Raw genomic sequence first — 15,351 nt, forward strand, 5'->3', positions numbered from 1 at the left:
TTGTTGAAGATTTTTGCATCTATATTCATGAGGGATATTGGTCTGTAGTTTTCCTTTTGAGTGATGTCTTTACCTGGTTTTGGTATCAAAGTTATGTAAAGCTGCTTATTTTTAAGAACAGATTTTAATATCTTGAGTTTGAAAAAAATCTTCTGATTTTAGAGTTGGAAGGGACCTCATATTTACTATCATGATACACATAACTTTTGTATTTTCCTCATGAAAAGTTAAACCTGAAAAAAAAAAATCAGGTTTAAATAATCCAGCACAAAGTTGAAGTATTCATTAACAGAAGCAAATGGATACGTCAGCTCTTTTGCTGCCATTGGTTTTCTGAGCACTAACTCTTTTACCTATGGTTTTAATTTTTGAACAGTTTTATTTTTCTATTCAGTGCTATCCAAATATTTGCTTACATTTGAATTTTTGTCAGTGGCATGCATAGGGTCTTAAGTAAATAATTGAGAAGTGCTACTTGGTGGTTTGGAAAACAGTGAATATGATTTGGTAGATGATTTACAAATGTACTGTGCTTTCTAACAGAGTTTTCTTTCTTTTTCAGAAAATTGAAAATGACCTTTCAGCTATGCTAGGTCTATAATGGGAAGTGTCACAGTTCGATATTTCTGTTATGGATGCCTTTTCACATCTGTGACCTGGACAGCTCTGCTTTTTATTTATTTCAACTTCAGTGAGGTGACTCAGCCACTTAAGAATGTGCCCATCAAGGGGTCTGGGCCCCATGGGCCATTTCCCAAAAAATTCTACCCTCGTTTCACACGAGGTCCAAGTCTAGCATTAGAGCCTCAGTTCAGAGCAAACAAGATGGAAGACGTGATAAATAATCATATTGAAGATCCAGAGAAAGGAAACATGAAATTTTCCCCTGAATTGGGTAAGTGAGTTTGATTTTCACTAGGAACCATTTCAAAGTATTTAATCATTAGAAGGTTAAGCGTAATTATACTTTTAGTCATATGTTGCTCAGGAGATTAGGAATGTGTCGTTTTTCCCCCCTTCACTGATTTATTTCGGCTTTGAACTGAGGTTCTTTGATTTTAGCAGACCTTTGTGAAGCTGTATTCTAATTTGTCCAATTCTAACTTCATTTTTGTATTGGAAAAAACTAACACGGTCTAAGGAAGAGGAGGGAATGAAAATAGAAATGGGGAGAAATTTTGATTGCTATGGTTATTTCGTGAGGAATATACATGATTGAAAGGTGACTTGAATGCTGGTAGCTTATTTTAAAGATAGATTTAATAAAAACAGACACAAGAGGTTGGGTTTAGAAATTATCTGGAACTATTTATATCTAATAAGATTTCCACTTAGAAGAATTATGAAAACACTGGAATATATATAAAAACCAAACTCACTGGGGTCGGACCCAACTCATAGTGACCTCTCCTTGGGTTTCTGAGGCAGTATCACTACAAAAGTAGATTGGTTGTCCGAGAAGTGGCTGGTGGGTTTGAAGCGCCAGCCTTCTGGTTAGCAGTCAAATGCCTTAGGCACTACACCACCAGAGTTCCCAGAATATATATATGTTGTTGTTGTTTGTTGTTATGTGCCGTCGAGTCAGACCCAATTCATAGCGACCCCTCCTGGGGTTTCCGAGGCAGTATCACTATGGAAGTAGATTACCCCATCTTCCTTCCAAGGAGTGGCTGGTTAGCAGTCAAGTGCCTTAGCCACTATGTTACCAGAACTCCCGGAATATATGTATATATATCTCAGAGGTGCTTATCTAATCTGATCATAATAAAAAACTTTTTTGTTTCTTTCAAAATTATATTCTGTCCAATTTGGAAGCAAGAATCTACTATGTATGTCTTTTAATACTACAATTCTAAAGACTTGTAATAAAACTTAGCAGATTTTATTTTAAGGGATTGTGGTAGTTCAGTTTGTTTGTCAAATAGGCTGGGCCTGGTTGAGTGGCTGGGCAGCTGGATATAGTATTCCCCATGATGAGGCTGGTAATCAACTCCATGGTGAAATCTACTGGGAGCAGCTGAGTAGCTACCTTAGGGAATGTGGTCTTCTTCCTGTATATAAGCAGAAGCCTTGGGGAATGGTCTTTAGCTTATGGCACACGTGGACCCTGCGTGTAGCCGTGTCATTGTTCAGCAGCCTGCCAGACTCTAGGGGATGTGTGAAAGCCCCTCAACCTTGGGCTTCATTCAGCTCTACCTCTTGCTCCTGGCCCACTGAAGCTAGAGGCATCTCCTCACTCAGGTAGCTACTGGCTGCTGAAGCTAACAAGCCCAAGGTCAACAAATAAAATGGCACAGTCCCAATGTTACCAAACCAAACAGCAGGCCATTAATTCAAGTCCATTGAAAGTCCCAAGGTCGGCAGAGCACTAGCAATGAACAGTCCAAAAATGAAACTGAGAAGACAATCCCATTTATAGTAGCATCGAAAAGAATAAAATGCTTAGGAGTAAATTTAACAAAGGAAGTGCAGGAAAGAAATTAAAGACCTAAATATAATGGAAAGACATCCTGGGTTCATGAATTGGAAAACTTAATATAAAGATAGCAATACTACTCAGAGTGATCTACAGTTCAGTGTAATCACTATCAGAATCCCCACAGCTTTTTTTTTTTTTTTGGCAAAGATAGAAAAGCTGATCCTAAAATTAGTGTGGAATTATAAGGGACCTTGAGTAGTTAAAACAGTCAATTTCAAAATGTTTCAAAGTAGTGTGTTACTGGTATAAGGATAGTCAAATAGATCAATGGAATAGAATTGAGAGTCCAGAAATAAATACATATGTCTATGATCAATGATTTTTGATAAGGGTGTCAAGACCATGTAATGGGGGAAAGAATAGTCTTTTCAACAAATGGTACTGGGACAAGTAGATTGCCTTATGCAGAATGAAGTTGGACCCACACCTCACACTGGATACAAAAATTAGCCCAAAATGATCAAACACCTAAATTTAAGGACTAAAACCAGAATCCTTTTCAAAGAAAACATAGGGACAAATTTTCAGGACCTTGGGTTTAACAGTAGTTTCTTAGATATGACATGAAAAATGTAAGTAACAAGGAAAAAGAATAGACAAATTGGATTTCATCAAAATAAGAAGCATTTGGGGATCAGACAATACTATCAAGAAAGTGAAATGATAATGGACAGAATGGGAAAATATATTTTCAAATAATATATCTAATAAGTCTAGTATCCAAAATACATAAACTCTTACAACTCAACAACGAAAAGACAAACAACCGAATTTAAAATTGACAAAACAATTGAATAGGCATTCTCCAAAGAGGATACACAGATGACCAACAAACACATGACAGATGCTCAACATCATTAGTCAAATCAAAGCTACTTGAGATATCACTTCACACCCACTATGATGAATATAACAACCAAAACAAACAAACAAACAAACTCACTGTCATCATGTCAATTCCAACTCATGATGACCCCATTTGGATTTCTGAGACGGTAAATCTTTATGGAAGCAGATTGTCCAGTCTTCCTTCCATGGAGTGGCTGATACGTTTGAACCGCCATCCTTCTGGTTAGCAGTCAAATGCCTTACACGTTACAGTATGTGTATGTATATATGTATGATGTATGTATGTATGAATAAATAAATAAATAAATAGATAAGTAAAATAGCAAGTGTTGTGAAGATGTGGAGAAATTGGAGCCCTTGTAAATTATTGGTGAGAATATAAAATGGTGCAGCTGCTGTGGAAAAGTTTAGCAGTTCCTCAAAAAGTTAAATATAGAGCTACCATATAACCCAGCAGTTCTGCTCCTGGGTATATACCCAAAAGAGCTGAAAACAAGTGTTCATACAAAAATTTGTATATGAATATTCATGTTGTTGTTGTTGTTGTTGTTATGTGCCGTCGAGTCATTCATAGCAACACTAATCACAACAGCCAAAAGGTGGAAACAATCAACGGATAATTGGGTAAACAAAACATGATACATACATTAAATGTGGTATTATTTAGCCATTAAAAACGAATATAGTTTTGATCCATGCTGTTTTCATGTTTTCAAGATTAACCATACAACATGGATGAACCTTGAAAAATTATGCTAACCTAAAGAAGTCAGACATGAAAGGTCACATGTATGATTCCATTTTTTGAAATGTCTAGACAAAAAGCAGATTAGTGGTTGCAAGGGACTAGGGGAGGGAGGAGTGGTGATAACTGCTTATAGGTACATGGTTTCCTTTTAGGGTGATGAAAATGTTCTGAAACTAGGTAGTGGTGGTAGTTGTACAATGTTGTGGATGTACTAAATGTCACTAATGGCAAATTTTACGTTTTTTTTTAAAGCTAAATTCCTCATACAAAGGAAACAATTTAGAGGGAATTTACATAAAAGTATGCTGGTTTCTGAATAAGACATTATCATTAATGCATCAAGGAAAAGAACCAGTGAAAAAGTGTATTTTTTGAAATAGAGCTTCTGATTTAATCTAGAATTACAAAGTTAATTTAACTAACTATTCTGGTATGTTAAATAATTGAGATTTGCCTATAATTTTATTTGAGCAGCAGCAGAAGAAAGGTAAGTTAATGGGATTTTGTTTTTGTTTCTTTAATGGTAAAATATATATATATATATCTCACTCACTGCCATCGAGTCAGATCCTACTCATAGCGACCCCTTGTGTGAGTGTGTGTGTGTGTGTGTGTATGCCCATCGCATCTGACTGGATAGCAATGAGTTAAGTTACATATATAAATATAAGGAGGAGCTCTGGTGGCATAGTGCCTAAGGCATTTGACTGCTAACCAGAAGGCTAGCAGTTCAAACCCAGTAGCCACTCATCGGAAGGAAGGTTGGGCAATCTACTTCAGTAGAGATACCACCTCAGAAACCCAAGGAGGGGTTTCTATGAGTCAGATTCAACTTGACAGCAGTGAGTTTGGTTTTGGTATGTATATATATATGTACAATTTTTATGTGTACAAGTCAGTGAAATTAAATTACATCCATCATGTTGTACAACCATAACCATTATGTTTCCTTATTTTTTTCATCCTTCTTAATAAAACCCAGTGCCCATTAAGCAAAAACTCACAATTTATCAGTGATAACCACTGTGCATTTATTTGCCTATTTTAGATATGTCATATAAGTGGGATCATATGAAATTCCTGTTTATGTCTGACTTACTTCACTCAACATAATCTTCTAAAGGTTCAACCATGTTGTACCATGTGTTCTGGTTACCTAGTGCTGCTCTGACAAGAATATACCACAAATGGGATGGCCTTAACAAACAGGAGTTTATTCTCTTATAGTTCGGGAGGCTAGAAGTCTTTGTTCCAAGTGCCAAACTCTTGGGGCTGGGTGAAAGCCCCTCAACCTTGAGTTTCACCTCTGCTTCCTGCTTCCAGCCCACTGAAGCTAGAGGCATCTCTTCACTCAGGCAACTACTGGCTGCTGAGGCTAACAAGCCCAAGATCAACAAGTAAAAAGGCACAGTCCTGATGTTACCAAACCACATGGGAGGCCATTAATTCAAGTCTATTTTAAGTCCCAGGGTCAGCAGAGCATGGCAGGCTACTGAACAATGACACAGCTACATGCACGGTCCAAGCGTGCCATAAGCTAGAGACTATCCCCAAGGCTTCTCCTTATATACAGGAAGCAGACCACATCCCAAAGGTAGCTACCCAGCTGCTTGTGATAGATCCCACCATGTAGTTGATTGCCAGTCTCATCATGGGGAATAACTACCACCAGCTGCCCAGCCACTCAACCAGCCAAGTTGACATACAAATTTAGCTACCACAATTCTACCCCTTGTCAACTTGGTATCTGTAAAGATCTTCATTGGGTGGCATCTGTACAGATCTCTCTCACTAGGTGACTCCAGTCCCCTAGTTCCTCTAAGTGGCGACCTCACCCCCTTGGCCTGGTGGTCCCATTCTTCTCCCTCTTGGGCATGGTAGCCCTGCCCCCTCACTCTTGGGCAGCAGCTATGGCTCCATCCCACTAGCTCACATGAGCAAGCAGCTCCACACTCCAGAACCAAGTTGATGAAGGTCTAACTCTTTGAAACCTAGAGCGCTGTGATGGTTCCACCCCCAAAGGCCATGGTCCTTCCTTTTGAGGCTGAGGCAGCTCTGCTTCCTGTTTCCTTAGTCTCTCCACTTCTGCCCATTAATGCCAAAGGCAATCCACTCTGCAAGAAATCTTCCTGCCCCAAAAGTTCTCAGCTCTCTTGCGCTGTGGGCTGGCCAACCTGCTACTCCACTTCATGTCAATCTTTTCTACCAATTAATGCCCAAAAGACAACCCACTCCATCAGGAAGCAGCCTACACAATGGCATCCAGCTTTCTCCTCCATGGGCGGCTAAGGCTGTTGCTGTCTCCTGCCAGTCTCTGGGCTCTGCTGCCATCTCTCATGCTGGTTTTCTTGGCTCTGCTCCTGCTGTCTCTCATGCTGATCTCTTAGCTCTGCTCCTGCCATCTCTAATGCCACATGCTGGGGTCTCTCTGCCAGGGTCTCGGGTCAAGGATGTACTCCACTCCTGTTTCCACATTTTAGGTATCTGTCAGAGCAGCGCCCCACTCTCTCGGTACCATATTCTGTTCTAGTTACCTAGTGCCACTCTGACAAGAATATACCACAAATGGATGGCCTTAACTTCTCTTACAGTTCAGGAGGCTAGAAGTCCTTGTTCAAAGTGCCAAGCTCTAGAGGCTGGGTGAAAGCCCCTCAACCTTGAGCTTCAGCTCTGCCTCTTGCTCACTAGGTAACCAGAACACCATGTATCAGGATGTTATTTCTCTTTGTGGCTGAGTAATAAATACTCTATTGTATGAATAGACCATATTTTGTTTATCCATTCATATGTTGGTGGATGCCTGTTATTTCCTGAAAGTGTGCTTTTTAAAAAAAAAAAAAAAAGTCTTTTTAGTTTATTTTTTGAAATATGTGCAGCAGAATTTACACCAATTCAACAACTTCTACATGTACAATTCAGTGACATTAATTACATTCTTTTAAGTTGTGTAGCCATTCTTGCCCTCCTATTCTAAAGTTTTCTCTTTGATATTTTGAGTTGCTCTTGTCAATTTGATTCCAAACAGAAAGATCTTAAAAGAGCACAATGCTCAAGGCAGATAGTCTTTACTAGTTAAGCTAGACTATTGTTTGTTGTAAAGAATACTTCAGGAGATATATTTGTCTTAAGGTTTAAAGACTATTTCAAGGCAGTAGTTTGATGGGTTCATCTAGCCTCAATGGCTCTAGAAAATCTGGATTTTATGAGAATTTGAAATTCTGTTCTGCATTTTCACTCTTTTAATCTTCTATAGAATCTTTGATCAAAATGTTCTGTAATGGTGGCTGGACATCATCCAATTCTTCTGGTCTCATGGCAAATGAGGGAGTTGTTCGTGGAAGCAAGTAGCCACACATTCCATTTCTAAAGGGATGTTTTAATATGAAATAATTTTTCATCAAGAAGCCAATATTAGATAATCTTTCAGTATGCAAGTATCAGGTCATCCTTTATTAAGTATTTGTTGAATCAGTGAATATTTACTGAGAATATATTTTTGTGCAATATCTAGGTACTGGATAGCAAGCAGTTTTTATTTCTCCAATGCTTTGAACATAACCAAAGTCTCTGCTTTCCTGGAGTTTCCATCTTTCTATAAAATGCTGCACAGAGCTTTGTTTTTCATATTTAAAAATCGATGGTCTCCAGCTTAAGTAGTTCTAGAAAGAAAGCATATATGGTAGTTAAGGTTGTATGTCAACTTGGCTGGTCCATGGTTTTGAGTCCTAGGCAGCTGAAATATAGTCATTCCTCATAATTACAATATTGTAATCACCTCTGCAAAAACGGCAAGGAGGCCACATGTTCTGACCTCCTCTAATCCCACAAGAGGAAGACAGGATTACCAGCAGTAACCCAAGGCCTATTACTGCAAGGCCAGACATGCTGCCTCCCTCCAGCCCTTTCACCAACCGTTCCTCCCAAAGCACCCACCACCTCTCTCCTGGGTTCAATAATTCGCTGCAGTGGCCACACAGAACTCACGGATTATGGGATTTATTAGGGAAGCACCAGGCTACAACTCAAGTTCAGGAAGAACGCTCAGTCTCTCTCCCAGCCCACCGTCCCTCAGCCAAGAGTCTCTCACAGTCTCTTTCCCAGCAGTGCTGGTCCCTCGGTGTCTCACTCAGCAATGCATGTCTCTTTCCCAGCAGCACGTGTCTCTTTCAGGGGCGCATGACTCTTTCGGCAGCATGTCTTCCTCCACCAGCAGTCAGAGAGAGTTCTGCCTCCAGGAGGCCTCCTTTTGAGCCCGGAAGGGTGGTCAAACTAGCCAATCACAGCATCAGAACTCTAAGCACGTGAGAAAGAGTGGGAACCTCCCAGAACATTGTATTGTGCCACGCCCAACAGAAATAACCCAGGTGGATAGCTCCTCAGTTGCTCATAGAAAATCCCACCTTGGAGTTTACAAAGACTTATGGATAGAAAAGCCACACTAAGTAATTTACTACACTGCAACCTGCATGGTAGAATCTGCTGTGAATAACTAAGTAGTTATCTTGGCGGTGTGGCCTTCTTCTAGTATATAAGGAGAAGCTTTGAGAAAATTATCTAGCTTTCGGGCATATATGGATTCTGCATTTGGCTCAGTCACCAGGAGCCTGCAGTGTTGCTTGCTGATCTTGAGACTGTTCCTGGACTTGAACTAGTGGCCTGCCATGTTACCTGTTAATCTTGGGACTGTACCATTTTACCTGCTGACTTAGTTTTGTCAGCCTCAGTAACTAGCAGCTGTCTGAGTTAGGAGACTGCCAAAGGTGCAAGGAGGCAGCAACTTCTGACCTCCTCTAACTACACAAGAGGATGACAGAATCACCATCAGCAGCCTGAGGCCTGTTTCCATGAGGCAAGACATGCCGCAACCCTCCAGCCCTCTTACTAACCTTGACACCAACTGTTCCTCCTGCGGCACGCACCACCTCTCTGCTGGGTTCGATAATTCCCTGCAGTGGCCACACAGAACTCACAGATTAAGGGGTTCATTAGAGAAGCAGCAGGCTACAATTCAAGTTCAGGAATGTGCTCAGTCTCTCTTAGCCAGCTGTCTCTCAGCAGCCAGCCATCTCTCTCAGTAGAACACCTTTTTGTCAGCAGTGCGTCTCTCTCTCAGCACGTGTGTCTCTCTCAGCCAGCAGTCAGAAAGACTCCTTCTGCTTCTAGGAGGGCTCCTTTTAAGCCTATCAGAGTGGCCAAACTAACCAATCCCAGCATCAGAATCCTATACACCTAAGAGAGCACAAACTTCCCAGAAGATTGCTTCCTGCCACTCTCAACAGAAATACCCCAGGTGGATAACTCAGTTGCTCATAGCAAATTCCACCACAGAGTTTACAAAAGGCTATGGCTTGAAAAGCCATACTATGTAATTTACTATGCTACAGAGACTCTCCAGCTCCAGTAGGCCTGGAATAAGTGGCAGAGCTGAAGCCCAAGGTTGAGGGGCCTTCACTCAGCCCGTAGAGCTGGCACTCTGAATTTGTACTTCTAGCCTCCTAAACTGTAAGAGAGTAAATTCCTGTTTGTTAAGCCTTCCACTTGTGGTATGTCTGGCATTTAACTGCTAACCAGAAGGCTGGTGGTTCAAACCCACCAGTCACTCCTCGGAAGGAAGATTGGCCAATCTACTTCCATAGTGATACTGCCTTGGAAACCCAAGGAGGGGTCGCTATGAGTTGGATCTGATTCCACAGTAGTGAGTTTGGTTTTGTTTTGTTTTTAGAGAACCAAAACAGCACATTAAGAGGTAGTGTTTCTCAAAGTAAATCTGTGAGCGCTAGTCAAGTGTTCTCTGGTCAGATAAATTGGGGACACAGTGCATTCTGTGTCTTGACCCTTCTACCTGGATATCCAAAACATTTAATGTATTAAAGGCTCAGAGTTCTCCTGCCATAAAAAATATCCTATTTGACTTTTTAAAATCTAGTAGTCCCCTAATTTATTTGACCATGAAATCCATTTTTTTTCTCTTAACATCTGTTAATATCCAGTGAAATTAGTTTTCCATGAATAGATTTTGGGAAATTCTATTACAAGGGAGTGGCTCTGAGGAAAAGCTAAAGGTTTCATATGAGAAAGAGCAGCAAAGGTGTGTAAAGGTATGATTTCTAACAGCATATTAGAACAGGAATGTTAAATTAGAGTGGTTTCAATTGTATGTGTGGAGGAATTTCTTGACTATGAGGCTGATTAAAGTCTGGAACCAGCAAGGTTATAGAAGTCATTGTTATGGAAGGTTTATAAGTAGTCTTTGTTAGGGGATGGCTCATTCATAACCTTGCCTGTAATTGTGGCCTATTTCTTTTATAGAAAAATCATCATCATTTATTTATTTATTTTCTTAGTCACAGGTACATTTCTTTTCTTGACTGTAATATTTTTAAGATTATGGCTATGCATTCCTGTCCTCTGAGCTATCTCCCCGTGAAAATGCTGCCCTTCTGTTCTGTCATGGTTGATTGTACTAAGGAGTGTAACTACCAGGTGTAAATGTTCACCTTATATGCCTGTCTATTGTTTGGCAGGAAACCATGGGAGTGAGTTCAGTTCTGGGCCAAAGGGTGGCTAGGGGCTATAGGCCAGTGTCTATCAGTTCAGTAATCCTGGTCTTTTTTATGATTTTGAATTTTGTTCCACAGTTTTGTCCCACTCTATCCAGGGTCTCCTACACTGATCCCTTTCCAAATGGTTGACAGTCGTAGCTGGTTACCATCTAATTCTTCTGGCCTCAGGGTACAATCTCGACTTAAGAAACATGACTTTTGTCTGTTATACTAGGATAAAGTCAAGATTTTCTTGAGATTATAATATGATAACAATAATTATAATAATCTTTTGCAGATGTAATGCACTGACCATAACTTCTTTCTTTTACAGGTATGATTTTTAATGAACGTGATCAGGAATTGAGAGACTTAGGCTATCAGAAACATGCCTTTAATATGCTTATTAGTAACCGCCTGGGCTACCATAGAGATGTGCCAGATACAAGGAATGCAGCGTATGTTCCTTACTAGCTTCTGTTCATACTTTTTAATAACACCCTGCCTTTCATACCACTCACACCAAGTCCAAGGGTGGTATTAGTAATTTGCAGTTATGCTTCATCCTTCAGCATGCTAGAAACTATAAGACTGATTTCCTTCTCATTTCCTTCTCATTATACTTCTCATTTCCTACTCATTTTACTGGTCTGAGATTGTACTAACAAAGTTCTAGAGCTTGCTGTGTCTCCTTTAAAATTTCAAATCATGAAAGAAAGAGGACAGAGATGCTAATTGCATATAAGTAAATAATCTGACCTATGTTTGTTTTAATTTTTCTTTTATTGGATCCATGGCAAAAAAGTAATGAAAGTCAGTGAGGAATGTTCTCATAATCTCACCATTCTTATTTTCATTATTTCTTTTCCATTATTTTTTTGTTCCCTTCTAAGGCTTTTATTATAGTCATTCATTTAGTCATTCTACAGACAGATGTTTCTTGGGCACCTTCTGTTTGCTAGACCCTGTGTTAGACCCTACAAGGAAACACAATAAGACATAGACCCTGGGCTCATCAGGCTGACGTTAGCAGGGCAGGCAAGTAAGTCAACAAGTAATTGCAGTATCACCTGAATAAGACCTGTAATAGGAATTGGTCAGATGAGAGCACAAAAAACAGAGTGGTTAGGGAAGGTGTCACAGAAGAGCAGTGATTCAGGGAAGTCTTTTCCATGTATATGGAACAGCACCTGAACAACACTGCGGCATAAAACTGTGGGGTTTTTTTAAGTGACCAAAATGTAGTTCACTTTGGCTGTAGTAGTGGGAAAATGGCAAGAGGCTGTTAAGTAGGTAGGGCACAGGTTTTGGATTTTGTTAATGGGTTTTGTTGTTGTTTAAAGCCACCTAAATCTTTTTATCAAAAAGTTGCTTATATAGCACTTCTTCCTTAATCTTGATATATCATAGTTTACATAAATCTTGTTCTATTATTTTGCAAAAACTATAATTTTCAAATATAAAGTTTTATATTTCTGTTCTTTTGAGACATCATTGGAGATAAGCTGGACATCAGCCTACAAGTGTTGCATTAAAAACTGTAGTGATTTCAGTAAAAATATTACAAAAATAATAATACACACAAAACAAATTAAGTTTCAAAATAAGCAGGATGGCAAGTATATGAGGGAGAAATTATTAACAACATATAAAATACTTGAATAAGAAACTATGTTGTTTACTTAAATGCTTTAAAAGAAAAATTTTATCCCTAATGTAAAGGAAGAGGCTGGATATGAAACATTTGAACCTCTTTAAATGTCAGAATTTTCTCATATTTATCTTTGCAGATGTAAAGAAAAATCTTATCCAACTGATCTTCCAGTTGCTAGTATTGTTATCTGTTTCTACAATGAAGCGTTTTCTGCCCTGCTCCGAACAGTGCACAGTGTCATAGATCGGACTCCAGCACGCCTTCTTCATGAAATCATTCTGGTGGATGATGATAGTGATTTTGGTAAGGAGCATTGTAACTGACCATACTAGATCTAGGTTCATCTTTCATAATAGTATTGACAGACATTCAGAAAGCAAACTGTTCAAATACATAGTAAAGATGACTCTTAAGCATACAGTTGTACCTGAGGCAACTACAAATAAATGCTTATTCTTTGAATATTTTATAATTCTGAAGAAACTGCCTTACATTTATAATCTGTTTACAAGTTATGCTACTCAAATTTAGTCCTAGAAATTTTTCCCTTGGCTTTCCTTTTTTAAAAACTCTGTCTCTCTCTCTCTCTCTCTCTCTCTCTCCCCATATATATATATATGTTGTACTCATATGTACCAGGCACTGTCCGAGTGCTGCCCATATATGAGCAATACAAGGAAAGTAGACTGAGATGCAGAGAGGATAAATTAGGTGTTCAGGGTCACACACCTTGGAAGGGAATGGAACCAGAATTCAAATCCAAGTACTCTGGCTCCAGGACCAGGCTTTACCCACTCTGCTATACTCCTTCCCTAATACTTTATTATCTTTTAAAATTTATTTTGTTGTTTTTGAGAATATACACAGCAAATCAAAAGGGAGGAAATACATAGCAGAAATTCAAATTCTCATGGAATCCAGATGTTCTGGAGCCATAGGGGCCATGGGGGCTGGATGAATCCCTGAAACTATTGCCCTGAGATAATCTTTAAAACTTAAACCAAAAATATTCCCTATAGTCTTCTTAAAATCAAAATATAGTTTAGAGCTTCGGTAGCATAGTGCCTAAGGCATTTGACTGCTAACCAGAAGGCTAGTGGTTCAAACCCACCAGCTACTCCTTGGAAGGAAGGTTGGGTAATCTACTTCCATAGTGATACTGCCTTGGAAACCCAAGGAGGGGTCATTATGACTCAGATCTGACTCAACGGCAATGAATAAACTAGTAAAAAAAATGTCTGCCTTAAGCATTAGTTTAACAACAATCGATATGGGATCAAAGTGACAACTGCAACTAGAAAGATTAGATAGGAAACTTAGGGATCAATGAGATTATGTTAGTGGGGAAGGAACAACTCCAAAAAGGAGGGTGAGAATAGTTGCACAACTCGAAGAATGTAATCAATGTCACTGAATTGTACCTGTAGAAATGGTTGAATTGGTGTATGATGAATCTTTTTACAAACAGCTTTATTGAGGTATAACTGACATACAGTGAACTGCAGAGGTTTAAAGCATACAATTTAGTAAGTTTTGACATGTGAATATACCCATGAAACCATCACACAATCAAGGTAAAGAACGTATCCATCAGCCCCCTAAATTTCCTCAGGCTCCTCCTTCATGTGATCTCTACTTCTCTACTAGCCATCCCCTCATCTGGGAAATCCTGATCAACTTTAGTATTGATTAATTTACATTTTCTAGAATTTTATATACATGGAAGCATATAGTGCGTACTTTTATTTTTTTAATCTGTTTCCTTCACTTAGCATGACATGAGATTCATCCACGTTTATAGTGAAATGGCTGGGCCATACAGTAGCTATATGTTTTGAGCCATTACCTTTTAAATTAAGGAAGTGTTGAACCAATGTCTGGAGTTGCCAGCAAAAAGCACAGATTAGATTCACCGGCAAGATGGTGGACTAGGCAGAAAGACTGCACAGACCCTCTTCAACAAAGAAAAGGGAAACCAATTAACACAGATACATAAGATGATCCTGGACCCTTGAGCATGGAAGGGAAGGATATAGAAGTGGACTAAACCACAACTAACAGAAGAATTAGCATGAAAATACCAAAAAAAGGAGACATAGCTGCGGTCTGGCAGCAATCCTGATGGCACAGACAGCTTGGACATTCCCGAGTGGTGGTAGGAACTAAGAATTAACCAAAAAAATCAGTCCTGCTAGCCAGGGACTGCAAGGAGGACTGTGCATGGTGGCTGGGGAATAAATGGAGAAGGTGAAGAGAAAGGCGGGCTGAGCTGTGGACGTTTGCTGGTCCAGAGGACGCTGCCATTTTAAGGATTAAACACGGCTTGACTATTTTGGATATTTAAATAGACAGCGCTCTGGCAGATTCCTGGGGCTTGAGACACGTTCTGCTTTCCAGCAACCCCAAGGACACTCCGGACCCGCAAAACTGAAAAGTTTTTTGATGGTTATTCAGTTGTAATTTGTGTCTAATTGAGTGGGAGATAACAACAGTCCCCATAAGACACAACTACACCCATACCTCCTGCAACTTCAATTACTGAGCGAGAGCCACTACCTCCTTCTCCACCAATGGGCCAACAATAAAAAGCTACCAAGAAAAGCCTGAATCACCCTTGGATGCTCTTCACAAACTGTTAACAGAGATCTAAATACAACAATGCCATGATGCCTTGGAGACAACAGACCATCGCAGTCCACAAAAAGAAACAGGACAAAGTTGTAGAAACAAGGGAGCAGGATACAGACCCAGAACACATCTCTGAGGAAGAAGCAGCATGGGAACTCTGATAAGGAATTCAAAAGAATTATCTTTAGGTGACTTCAAGATTGAGAGACAGACCAAAGAAAACACAGAAAAAACCTTAGAAGAATTTTGGAAGAAAATTCAAGAACAAAATGACAAAGTAAGTGAAAATTAGAAATTATACTAAATCTGGTAGCATAGTGCCTAAGGCACTTGACTTTTAACCAGAAGGCTGGCGGTTCAAACCAACCAGCCACTCCTCGGAAGGAAGGTTGGACAATCCTACTTCCATAGTGATACTGCCTCGGAAACCCAAGGAGAGGTCGCTATGAGT

The 15,351-nt window shown here is 39.6% G+C and overlaps 1 protein-coding gene across 1 annotated transcript in view; it reads left to right on the plus strand.

The window, feature by feature from the left end:
- Window positions 1–600: 600 nt before the first annotated feature.
- The window catches only part of GALNT11 (polypeptide N-acetylgalactosaminyltransferase 11), a 76,218-nt gene continuing 61,467 nt past the window's right edge, over window positions 601–15,351 (plus strand). Inside the window, exons 1-3 of the mRNA XM_007950141.2 lie at window positions 601–895; window positions 10,953–11,076; window positions 12,409–12,575. Of these exons, the coding sequence (XP_007948332.1) occupies window positions 601–895; window positions 10,953–11,076; window positions 12,409–12,575 (586 nt within the window). The remainder of the gene's footprint in view (window positions 896–10,952; window positions 11,077–12,408; window positions 12,576–15,351) is intronic.

Source organism: Orycteropus afer, unplaced genomic scaffold, assembly GCF_000298275.1.
Source record: "Orycteropus afer afer isolate SDZICR_OR568_19922 unplaced genomic scaffold, OryAfe1.0 scaffold00264, whole genome shotgun sequence".
Taxonomy (NCBI): domain Eukaryota; kingdom Metazoa; phylum Chordata; class Mammalia; order Tubulidentata; family Orycteropodidae; genus Orycteropus; species Orycteropus afer.